Here is a 12,359-nt window from a genome sequence, read left to right as displayed (position 1 = left end):
TGGGGCGCCGCTGGTGTAGTGGTATCATGCAAGATTCCCATTCTTGCGACCCGGGTTCGATTCCCGGGCGGCGCACGTGTTTTATTGTAATAAAACTCGATATTGCACTCTAGTTATATTACACCAAATATGTTACACAACATGTTAAATATATTGCCAACTACAACGTTATTGCTTTGCATTGTAAGCAATGTCCAACAACTTGCATTCAGATTTTTCTTTCACAAAGGTGTTTGTGCACTTTGGCCGATTAAGCAATGAACACGAATAGTGCAATGGAAAATATTATACCGTAAAGCTCTGCAAAGCTTATACTGACTGTCGAGAGCACTTGTGTCGTGCAGATGTTGAGGCTCATCTTTGTGTGTGGAAGCGAGAGCGCCTGATTTTGGCTTCGTCTCAGCGCGCAGGTTGACGCTGCTGCTGACGCCGCTCCTCCGCCATCTTCAACTTCCTATTGTTTGCATCAGACTGAGGCTGTCTGCGGTGTGTGTGAGAGCAGAATCGGCCACGATTTAGTCATTTAAATTGTAGATATAGCCACGTTACGTTCGCGGTCGCTGAAGTTCAGCACAAACCATTTGTATGTCATTGGATTAAAAGAGCTCTCAGGACGCGACCACTAAACATTGATGATGGAGGACGATCAACCCAGAACCTTGTGAGTAATTGCGGCCCTGTCTATGTCCTGGAATGAGAGGGCTCCGTCTAAGTACAGCACGTTCGAAATGTTTCCACGTTGTTGTTTCAATCAAAAGCTATATAACATTCACATGTTGACCGACATGCGGTTATTTAAGAAAGGTTATTGTGTCACGTCGACATCTGTAAGTGTGATAAAACAAAAAGAATACTCTGTGTGGACATTGTTCTGTTTCATTTAGCTGTATAAAGAGACGGAACCATAATTTGCCTGTAAATGAAACTGAGTGGCTAGCTATCGTTAGCTATCATTAGCTAAAGATACAAACGCCTTTAGGAAGTCACTTCTTCTAAGCTCCCTTTCTTTTAATGGTGACCGCATTCACAAATGTCGTGCTATCTTATTATCATTGAATTAGCATTACTCGAATAGTAGCCGGGAAATGTAATTTTCTAATGTGCCGTTAGCTGCCAACACACAGCCTGAGGCCCTTTGAACCGGCTAGCCATGGCTTTAGCTAGCTCCCAAACGAGCCACGTCAACGCCCGGAGAGACGGCATGGGGCAGCTCCTGCGAGGGGGTGACCCTATCAAGGCCTTTTGTGCAAAACAGAGAACATTACCAGTAGCTCAGAACCCCATTTCATTGATGTTTTTAATCTATGTTTTAGGAATTGTTGTGGGACGTAGCTAGTCCGGGTAACTAGCCTTTGTTTGCATGCTACTTCCTGTTTGACAAAGACTCAGTTCCCCCGTTTCTCTCCATGGTTGCAGGTACGTGGGGAATCTGTCCAGGGATGTCACCGAGCCCCTCATCCTGCAGGTCTTCACACAGATAGGACCCTGCAAGAGCTGTAAAATGATAGTTGATGTGAGTGATACTCCCTCATATTTGAGTATGGCTACAGGAACCGGTATGGCAGGTTGTAGTGCTGCTTATGATTCTTGTGGTCTTACATGTGTGTGATACTGTTAATCTCCACCACTTTTCCCAGTTGTGTGTGTATATGTATATATTTACAAAGACCTGACACATCAAACTACAGTAGGTCTTATCATCCTCAGCAATTAAATGTTTACTGAGTATCAGTGTTGTTTTCCCGTTGACAGACGGCTGGAAATGATCCGTACTGTTTTGTGGAGTTCTATGACCACAGGCATGCTGCTGCCTCATTGGCAGCCATGAATGGAAGGAAAATAATGGGTAAGGTAAGCTATCGTATCTACAGGGTGAGTGGGGATGGGTGGGATTTGGGTGTGGGAAATGTAGGTTGTGCGCTTCATTTAAAAATAAACAAACAGACACAAACTAGTCAACTGTAGGCATTTATATGACATTAGTTAGAACTAGGATGTCCTAAATGACAAAGACAATATCCTGAAGCCAAGGATAAAGATCAAAGTGAAGTATGAGAAGCAACATTTAATAAGTATCATGCAGTAGTCCCTGATGTGAAATCTGGAGGGAATCTGTATGGCTAGGCTGTCTATAACAATAGAGCAAGCCATTAACTTCTTCACCTGCAACAGTTAGAAGACCACTGGGCCTGATAAAAGATTATTAAAGTGGAGTTGGATGGTGAAATAATGAGTTTAGTGCTAGGACATGTACCTGAAACTCGAATGGCTGTGGCACTGAGTTGCGCAACCGCAGTTTAGATGAGCTTGTGTGTCATGATCTATATTATTGCAACATATGCATTTATTGCAGTTGTCGTAGGTGTTTGATTGGCTAAATTCTTATTCCACACTGAGAGCCAGGAGTTCTATTCACTTCCAATATTAGAGGATTTAAGATTTGATACAAGATAAAAATTTGATATTCAACAGACACAAAAGCAAGTGAGTGTTAAGGCACAACCTCAAAAGTTCATTATTCACTCTTCTAGATGGTCAGGTTTTTCCAAATGACGTAAACATACCCCACCTGGCTTGTTCTTTCTCTTCCACTCTCCGCAGGAAGTCAAAGTCAACTGGGCCACGACGCCAACCAGCCAGAAAAAAGACACAAGTAGTAAGTACAAGTCTTTGTGAGTTCAGGTCATGTACTTTATGACAATGGAAATGTGACACACTAACATTGATATAATGTAAAGCTAAAAATTCACATCAGTTAGATTTGCATTGTGTGTGTGTTATTGTTGGGGGGAAGTTAAGTCGTGGAAAGGATATGAAACAGAGTCAACACTGTAAAGTCTAGCACATCTAAAACGTGTAATTCTTTCCCCCGTATAGATCACTTTCACGTTTTTGTCGGAGACCTCAGCCCAGAAATAACCACAGAAGATGTCAAAGCTGCCTTTGGTCCATTTGGCAGGATATCGTAAGTGTCAAGCTAGGAAAGAATAGAAGAAACCTTCATGAATGCGCAGAAAATGTATTCATAGAGGGCTCACCCATCAGTCCACAGATTTACCCTTTAACGAAGTTAAATTGACAGAATGTAATCAAATATTTGGTAAAACAGTCAATTGCTTACTTATTTTAAGCTAAATAAATATTTGTAACCCAGTTGATTTATTTTCTTTGTTATGTACTTCAGTTACAATTAAAAACACACCAGAAAAAAAGTACATGAGTAAAAGTACAATAAAAAGATAAGAGAACAATAAAATAAGATAAAACAAAAAGTGTCGCCACACTAATGGGTACTAAAATAGTTGAGTATTAAGTTTAGATTTAAAACGGCCCTGGTCAGTAATAAGATGCATGTCAGTGGGGAGCTAAATCCAGAGCCTGGAAGCAGCAACTGAGAAGGCTCGGCACCCCCAGTGTTTCAGTTCTGACCTGGGCACTTGCCAGTAAATCTTGGTTAGATGACCTCGAATCCCTGCCAAACGTAGGAACAACTCTCATCTCAGATAAATAAGATGGGGTGAGGCCATTAAGAGCTTTAAAAACAAACAATAAAAGTGTAAAATCAATTCTACAATGGACTGGAAGTCAACTGAATGAATGAAGGACAGAAGGGATTTGCTCTCTTTTCCTGGTGTTAGTTAAAAGATGGGTTGCTGCACCAGCTGGTGATGGCTTGGAGAAGACTGGGAAACCCCAGTACACAAAGCATCACAACAGTCTACTCTTGAACTAATTGGAACTCGGATAGCTTTTTCAAGGTCTTTAAAACTCAAAGTTTTGGTTTTGGCCAACAAATGCAACTGAAATTTTTTTGTCTTGCCAACATTGTCAATTTGTTCATCAAATTTCATGGCATTGACAAATATCACGCCTAACTTTTGTGCAGCAAATCCTGGTAACTCAGACTCCCCAAACACAATGCATTCTGTCTTGTCCCCATTTAAAAGTTTGGGCAAACCACTGCTCAATGTCAGCGATACAATCAAACCAAGTGTTCTGTGCATTGGCAGATACATTTGCAAGTTATCTGTATAACAATGAAAAGACAATAAGATTGACCCCAGTGGAAGCATGTATAATGGAGGAAAAAAGTCCCCGATTATCACCGAAAAGGTTTCTTTGGACAAGTAAGACTTAAACCAATTAAGTGCAGTACCATGGATGCCAATGTAGTCCTTCGGCCCTGACAGGAGAACTGTATGGTGCACCGTGTCAAAGGCTGCTGTGACATCCAACAGGCCACAGGATGCTTGGCTTTAACAGACATCATCTATGATGCTAAACAAAATATTTAAAGTTTGGCACTGTACCCAAGACAGTGAATTTGTGCTGTAGAAAACTGGGACGAGTAGTTTTTATACTGTATTACACCTAACAGGGTAAATAATAGATTTGTTATTGTTTGCTGCAGCCTAATTGCAATACACAATTTCATAAAGAAACTTAACACAGTAGAGAGTTTGTGCTTTGCTACACATTTCTGATGCTGTTGGTGTTTTTGTCCACAGAGATGCTCGGGTTGTGAAAGACATGGCTACAGGGAAATCTAAAGGCTATGGCTTTGTGTCTTTCTTCAACAAATGGGTAGGCATCATCGTGGTAATTCTGGGGTTTTAAATGTTATTAATAGTATGTATGAAACCTGCTTTAAAGAACCGAACCATCCCCTGTTGATGTTTTATATTATCAGTAGTTAATTTTCATGTGGGTTGCTTCTACATAAGATTTGTTTGGATGCTACGCTAGTGACACTGCTGTGGACAATATGCAAGTTAGTTTTGAGTGTTGGCACAAGATTTGGCAATTGTGTGACTCAGAGTTAAATTATCATATTGGTATTGAGAAGGACATAATGGTTGGAGAATGTCTCTGTTCTGAGGTGATACATTAAATAATTTGTGAAGGTCTCTTGATGAAATAACAAAAATCTTTCGTTGTTCCAGGATGCAGAAAACGCCATTCAACAAATGGGGGGTCAGTGGTTAGGAGGCAGACAGATTCGAACTAACTGGGCCACAAGAAAGCCTCCCGCCCCAAAGACTACCTATGAAAGTGCGTTGTCTCATATATGCAGATTTTGTTTGCTTGGGATATTCGATCAGCACATTTACAGTACTGTTGTCTTTCTCTTTCAGATAACTCCAAGCACCTATCCTTTGACGAAGTAGTGAGTCAGTCCAGCCCCAGTAACTGCACCGTGTACTGTGGTGGAGTCAGCACAGGACTGACAGGTACTGAATACTATGAGGTCCATGGCTAGCACTAAGTTATTTACTGATGGATATCTGAGCGCTTAAGGGTTGCCTGTTATTTGATTCTTTTATTGTTATTCAGTCTTTCAGTTAGAATAAGGCCACGTTCACACACGTACCAAAACAATCTTTTTTCCTCTGGTTTTCCTTGGCCCTATATGAAGCCCTATTCGCACAGGATTAGTTTCACCTGGGACCTGTGACCTTAATCCCGTGTGAATCGTCCATGTTGATTTGTAAAGTAAAAATGACACCACAAATTACCTACCATAATTGTCATAACACAGAGGTCCTCTAACAATAATCCAGGGTGAAACATTGGGATTTAGAGATGAGTTTGATTTACAGCCTTTTCTGCCGCTTGTCACTGAAGAACCGTGAAGGATGTGCTATAATTCAAAGTTTGGACAGATGTTAGAGCACAAAGTCGAGATGTCGCTGAACTATTCACTTAAGACCAATGAAATCATTAAATCAAACATTGACGTGTTCATTGGCAAAGGTGGGTCTGATTTAAATGGCGCCAGATCGTTGGTAATTTCTCCCCTGGGATAAATAGTATCAAAAATATATTTTTTAATATCAATTATTATTTGCAAAGTAATTAAAACTGTCTCTGACACGCTGAGTGAGGCGGAAAGTCATAACAACGGAATGCTAATTTAATCATCCTCTGCAAAAACGGGCGTCTCAACCCTCCTTCTTGTCACTGGCTCAGATGCGTAGGCCATGGGGTTAGTTGATGGAAAAAACTCCCTTTCTGACTTGTCCTGACGTAGTATTTTCTCCTAAACTGCACATTCTTCAATAGCAAGCAAACCAACTAACACATCTGATGATGTAGGGAGTGACGAAAAATAAAGATGGCAGAGAGTACGCCCCAAAATGTATCATAAATGTATTTAAAAAACTGATTATATTTAAAATGGCTGATTTTTACGATGTCTTATTTTGGTGTTATATTTAAATTATGTACACACACACTATGTTGCTGTCTGTTCTGATTGTTTCATGTCCTCTCTAACTTAAACTAACCAGTAATGTTAAACATTGGAGCATTCCTGACAATTCCCAGTGTCATTTCCCTTATGTCTAGGATGAATTGTAGTCATTCAGGTCATGGTATATCCAAAAGCAAAGCTAATTGGTTCAGTTGTCATAAAGATGGTTCCCCACTTAAAACACTACTTCAGGTGTAGTGGACAGCGGAGTCCTGACGTGAAGAACTCACTCTTCTTGTCATAATGCTTTATTTTGAATCTAGAGATATTAAATGGTGTCACATTGATGTCCTTTTCCATTACCTTTTAGGTAAGGCAGTTTCAGGTTCAGTGTTTTGTCCAAGGACCCTTTTGGTGCACGTTTTATTTGTGAACTACCTGTGCCGCTGGCCTTTTAGTGTGTCTCATCTTGACTTTATAATGACTCCGATGCACGTAATATATGAAGTAATTAGTTTGGGGTTGTGGTTTAAGAGAAAATGTTGAATAGAATGAAAAGTTATAAATGCACTGTATTATAGCCATTGTGACATTTTAGCCATGGCTGTTGTGCTCAGCAGCATCTTTCTAAAGCTGTTAGTCAAATTTTGACAGAGCGGTGCTGACATGACATGCTTCCTAGCAGGAATCATTTACCTGAAACACATCGACCCAGTTAGAAACAATGTCTGATCCTGTCTTTCTGTTTGGTCTTCAGAGCAACTGATGAGACAGACCTTCTCCTCCTTTGGACAAATCATGGAAGTCAGAGTTTTTCCAGACAAAGGTTATTCATTTGTGAGGTACGTTTCTTTTTTTTTTCCCCATACCTTTTCTTTCAAGGTCAGAGTATCATGACATGACACATTTAGCAGCAGAGAAAACCTGCAGTATTGTGGGAGCCACAGATCTGGCTTCAATATCTGCATGCATCACATCCACTTACAGGATCTTTGATATATCTGCCTTAGTCCCAGGTGCATATTAATAGTGTTATTTTTCTCAAGAGACATAGTAGACTTTCTAATTAATATTCATCCTCTTCTCTCAGTTTGTTAATAGAGCAGATCTCCAGCCACATGTGGCCACTATTAAAGGAAGGATTTCTATGTTATATATAACTATAAAATGAGGTTCTTTGTTTCCTGAGTCTCTTTTTCGCTGTCTGTTTTCACCCAGGTTTAACTCCCATGAGTCAGCAGCCCATGCCATTGTGTCAGTGAATGGCTCTTCAATAGAGGGCCACATAGTCAAATGCTACTGGGGTAAAGAGACCCCGGACATGATGAACTCAATGCAGCAGATGTCTGTGCCCCAGGTAAGGGCGCCACACACTTTACATAGTTCATAAGGCAACATAAGTGTCACATTTGACGTTTACCAGTGCATTGTGACTAAATATATGTTCAACATTAAATGATGGATTTCATAATGAACGTAGTGATTATTCAGTGCTCTTCAGTGTGACAATAATCAGAGACAGTGGCCATTTAGCACATGAACTAGTAGTCGTGTCGTTTAAAAGGCATTAAGAGCCGTCCTCGTTGTGAAGGGACATGAACCAGTTTGTCCAGTTCACTACAGGAAAAGAAAGTCAAGAAGTTTCCCGGTAAATAAAGCAGACAAACAGCAGAGAGATTGTTGAACTACTCTCTACTATATTTGAAAGGCCCCTGTCTTTTATTTTCACATTAGTTTTGTCTTTTGCTGCTGAAATGATTGTGTTGACAGGGTGTATTATTGTTAAGCTATACTTTCTGTGCTTAATCCTACAGCAGAACAAGATGGGCTTCGCTGCAGCTCAGCCCTATGGCCAGTGGGGCCAGTGGTACGGCAACGGGCCCCAGATCAGCCAGTACGTCCCGAATGGGTGGCAGGTCCCCACCTACGGTGTTTATGGCCAGGCTTGGAACCAGCAGGGCTTCAAGTAAGTAGCATGGTGCGCACAAGGCTCCCCTTCACCGCCTTCTCCTACTGCAGCACCACCAGAGACCCGGCCAGCCAAAGCCAGCTCTGGCCACAGGAGGGAGCATTGGCGTCCCTCCTCCCAACCCCACCTTCTTCCACCTCCCCCTCGCCAGCCCCTCCCCCCCACCTTGTTCATCTTGTGAAGATTAAGAATTAAGCATACACACACACACACATACACACACACACAGAGCCATCTGAACTTTGATTTTGTTGCTAAGCATGTTTCAGTGTGTTCTTATTGTTCGTTGTGCGCAGCACATCATAATTCCCGAAGGCTTTTTGTTCAAAATATTTTTGCCACTTGAAACAGGGCCCATAATATCTCACAATGAATGTACAAAGCTAAATTCTGACTTTCCGTAAGTAACTAAATTGACTGACCACAAAAAATGGTGAATGCTCAAAGCAAAAGTTTTCACTCTCTGTCCACTTCCACGGACAGTTTGCAATAAAGAGTACATTTCCCTTTGTGTAAGATTGCCTACTGTGTAAAGATTGTTCCTTTGAGATGTGTATCTGCTTTCATGTTGTCGCCTTTTACATCATTTTCTTTTTGATTTCTCTGGTTTATTTTTTACTGATGATTTGATCTGTACATGGATGTCAGTAGGACATGTTAAATATCATTTGTAGGTTATCAAATTTTGTTTTTACTTAGACAGCCTATGTGCAGTGATGATGTGTGCACCGAAGAAAAATAAAGAGGAAGCCATATGTCACTGGCTGTCTAACATTCTTGGCAAACAGCTGTATAAATAGACTCTGCACAAAGGTGTGAGGTAGATAAGTGTACAGTAAAAGTCTTAAGGCCTCTCTTGACTTGAAATTTAGTGATAAACCTCGATCCTCTATAAGCTGTTTTAACTCCACACTGAACTTACAAGATGAATTATAAACGCCTTAAAATACATGATGTGAAACTGGTGAGAACTTCTATGTTATGCTTGGTGGCCAAATGTAAAGAGAAGTGAAGACGGGTCTGCGCTGTTGTGACCGGTGTTGCTCATCTCTGTAGGCTTATGGATATTAGCGGCGGGGTGGGGTGGGGGGGTTGAAGGGAGTATTTAGCTTTTCTGCGCTTAGCCTTTATCCTCTTTGTCTGCTTGTCCACCCATTTATAGTCAAATGACACTTCCCTTTGGTCCCTCCAGAAAAAATCTTTCTTTTTTTGTTTTTTTTTTTTGTTTGTTTTTTTTTGCTAGCTTGATTTTTACCCAGCCTTCCTCACCCTCACAACCTCTGATAACTCTGTTTGCCTTCCTGTTCTCATTCTAGCCTGATCAGATTCTAGTAGCTCTAATACAAACCGTCCCTTTGCTCCCTTTCGCCTTGTCTCTTCTAACCTGCTGGCATTTTGTCTTTCTCTCTCTCTCTCTCTCTCTCTCTCTCGACCTCGTTTTTTGCAGTCACTTACCGGCCAGTGCTGGGTGGACTGGCATGAGCGCCATCAGTAACGGTGGGGTTATGGAGCCTACACAGGGATTGAATGGGAGTATGCTAGCCAACCAGCCAGGTATGGGAGCCGCAGGATACCCCACACACTGATAAGTGGGCAGGGTGGGAGATTTTGTCAACCATCAGCCTCTTCTTGGCTGTACGGTGCCCTGCGGGGCTGTGTAACAACGCCTCCATTTGTGGCAGGACTAAGACTTTTACTGGGATGTCGAACCTAAAGACAAGGTCGACGTCTGTGAGATGTAAATGAGGTTTCTTGGGGTGGGGGGTTGAGGTAATGGGAGCCAGGGAGCAGGGATTTGACCCACACAGGTATTTACAACCCTTGTGGCAGGCAAGACTGGCCATGAACCAGGGCTCTTACCGTTTTAAGTTAACTGTAAATGAGTATAAAACTGTAAAGGAAAAACTTTTGGATTTTTTTTTTTTTTTTCTGGATTTTACAAATTGCTTCCATTTTCACATCGATCTTCTCAGACAGCCACAGTTTTTTTTTTTGTTTGTTTTGTTTTAAAGAAACTTAAAAGTCTGAGTCATGCTAAGTTATAAACCTTAGTTCTTATTTGAGGAATGGAAATCTGTTTAATTTGTTCTAATTTTCTCTTGGATTAAAATCAATTGCAGGGATTGTTGCCACTGCTGTTTCTCTGTAAGGGCAGATAAATATTGCACAGTTTTTTCCTCTTCTACTTGCTAGACAAATTTGACTACCAAGAGTTTCCTTTTTTTTTTTTGCATTCCATTTCTCCTTCATATCTTTCAGACAGCCTCAAATCTTTTCACCACATGTAAATAACCATTCATTTGAAACGATGTAAGTAAAATGCTACTGTTAACTGTGGGTGCTTGCTTTCATTTTTGTTTTGACAACTCGACAGTTAACTCCACCATTGTACGTAGCAGAGTGGCACTATCATAATGTGACACTGGCACAGTGCAACACACGATTCTTCCGTGCAGGGATAAAACGGCATTGCCATGCAGTGCATACTTAAAATTTAACACAATTCAAATACTAAAGGGTGAACATGTTTGACACTTGTGATGTTTTTTAAAGATCTGTTGAAACAGCAGTATTTTATATCAAAAATCTGAGTGAATTCAACCTTTACACTTGCTCTTCTTTGCCAGAGAAATGGGGAGGCCTACATTGTAACTGTTGCCTTATAGAGCTGGTTTCTTTTATCTGACAACGTACTCTTTTTAATTAGGCAGTGCCTACAGACATTTTCAGACCCTTTTGTTTAGAAAGGTGTTAGCCCTGAGAACTGACGACTCTGCTACTGTAATCATGTTTTCTTGCTTTGTCCAATTAAAATGCTAATGCACATAAACCACACCATGTTGTTTGCCTTTTCCTCATAAGGTCATCCTCTAATTCATTCCGATCCAGGGAAATTTGCAGTGTTATCGCAACATATAGTAAAGGCGGTGCACAAGACAAAAAAGTGAACATTAAATAAATAACAATTCAATGCATAAGTTCTACATATGGGCAGGTTTGGTTGAACAGCCTCACAACAGCAGGAGCTGCAGTACGGCTCTTCACGCAGTGCAGTTGAGGCAGTCGTCTGTTACATACATCATACAGAATTTGTGATTTTGTGGTGTATCAGCCATAACTTTATGAATACAATAATATTCTTCAAGTCCCTTTTTTGCCGCCAAAACAGCCCTGACACTGATTAGATTAGATTACCGTATTTTCCGGACTATAAGCCGCAAATTTTTTCCCCACGCTTTGAACCGTGTGACTTATGCAAAATCGTGGCTTTTATGTGAATTATTATTTTTTATTTATTTATTTTTTTTGCTATAAATCCTTCACAAAAACTGGCCGCATACGAAAAGCATAATTTTCAGCCAGCTTTAGCCCGGGATGACAGCGACATGGAGAGCAACACTGACATAGACACAGAAAAGGTATGTGACGAAGCTCTTCTGAGGCTGTTCAACTCCGACACTGAAGAAGATGACTTCAGTGGTTTCAGTGCAGGAGGAGGAGGATGAATAAACCAACCAATAACTTTTCTGTTTTGTTTGATCAGCACTTTTATGTTACAGGCACCGCTTATAGCCCAGTGCGGCTTATATATGTACATTTCCATTTTTTTTAAAAACTTTGTGGGTGCGGCTTATATTGAGGTGCGCTCTATAGTCGGGGAAAATATGGTAGATGGATGGATACAGGACCTCTGAAGGTGGTCTGTGGTATCTGGCACCAAGATGTTGGCAGCAGATCCTTAAAGTACTGAACGTTACAGGTTGGGACACATCACACAAATGCTGGATTGGTTTGAGATCTGGGAAATTCAAGTCAACACTTAAAACCTATCGTAGTGTTCCTCAAACCATTCCTGAACCATTATTGCTTTGAGACGTTTGACACGTTATCCTGCTGGAAGAGACCACTACCATCAGGGAGTACTGTTTCCATCACAGAATGTACACGATCGTACACACTGTTGCGAGGTAACATCTACGTCGATGTCAGGACCTGATGTCTCTCGATGCCACGCTGCCTCTGTTGAGTTGCCTCCTTCCTATAGTGTGTCCTGGTGCCATATGTTCTCAGTGCACACACACACACACTCTGCAATCCACGTGATGCAAAAGAAAAAGCGACTCACAGACCAGGCCAGTCCATTTCTCCGTGGTCCAGTCCATTGTGCCCTGAACTGGACTGAAGCCGCCCACATCC

At 41.2% G+C, this 12,359-nt stretch overlaps 1 protein-coding gene and 1 non-coding gene across 3 annotated transcripts; both read left to right on the top strand.

Annotated features, from left to right (window-relative positions):
• The first annotated feature begins 4 nt into the window (after positions 1–4).
• Positions 5–75, top strand: trnag-ccc. Its single transcript has one exon. It is a non-coding gene; the product is annotated as a tRNA-Gly (tRNA).
• Positions 76–398: 323 nt separating this feature from the next.
• Positions 399–10,997, top strand: LOC125012114 (cytotoxic granule associated RNA binding protein TIA1-like). 2 transcript variants are annotated; one of them, XM_047591801.1, is made up of 12 exons: positions 399–661; positions 1,417–1,513; positions 1,753–1,851; positions 2,602–2,656; positions 2,878–2,965; positions 4,509–4,584; positions 4,944–5,052; positions 5,136–5,231; positions 6,951–7,035; positions 7,412–7,550; positions 8,011–8,159; positions 9,610–10,997. In XM_047591801.1, the coding sequence occupies exons 1-12, from the start codon at positions 633–635 to the stop codon at positions 9,746–9,748; spliced, it is 1,161 nt and encodes a 386-aa protein (XP_047447757.1). In that variant the 5' UTR covers positions 399–632; the 3' UTR covers positions 9,749–10,997. The 2 variants fall into 2 exon arrangements, with proteins under 2 accessions (XP_047447757.1, XP_047447756.1); XM_047591800.1 differs by having other exon boundaries at positions 419–661; positions 8,008–8,159.
• Positions 10,998–12,359: the final 1,362 nt, after the last annotated feature.

This window comes from Mugil cephalus, chromosome 8 (genome assembly GCF_022458985.1).
Source record: "Mugil cephalus isolate CIBA_MC_2020 chromosome 8, CIBA_Mcephalus_1.1, whole genome shotgun sequence".
Lineage (NCBI taxonomy): Eukaryota > Metazoa > Chordata > Actinopteri > Mugiliformes > Mugilidae > Mugil > Mugil cephalus.
Note: the sequence above shows the minus strand (reverse complement) of the source record. Positions and strands in the feature narration are given on the sequence as shown.

Bases quoted from the DNA above. Each gene is read 5' to 3' on its own strand.
- LOC125012114 (XM_047591800.1), top strand. From the start codon at position 633: ATGATGGAGGACGATCAACCCAGAACCTT. The intron at 5,053-5,135 runs GTGCGTTGTCTC...TTTCTCTTTCAG, and splicing joins CCCAAAGACTACCTATGAAA to ATAACTCCAAGCACCTATCC. The intron at 7,551-8,007 runs GTAAGGGCGCCA...TTAATCCTACAG, and splicing joins AGCAGATGTCTGTGCCCCAG to CAGAACAAGATGGGCTTCGC.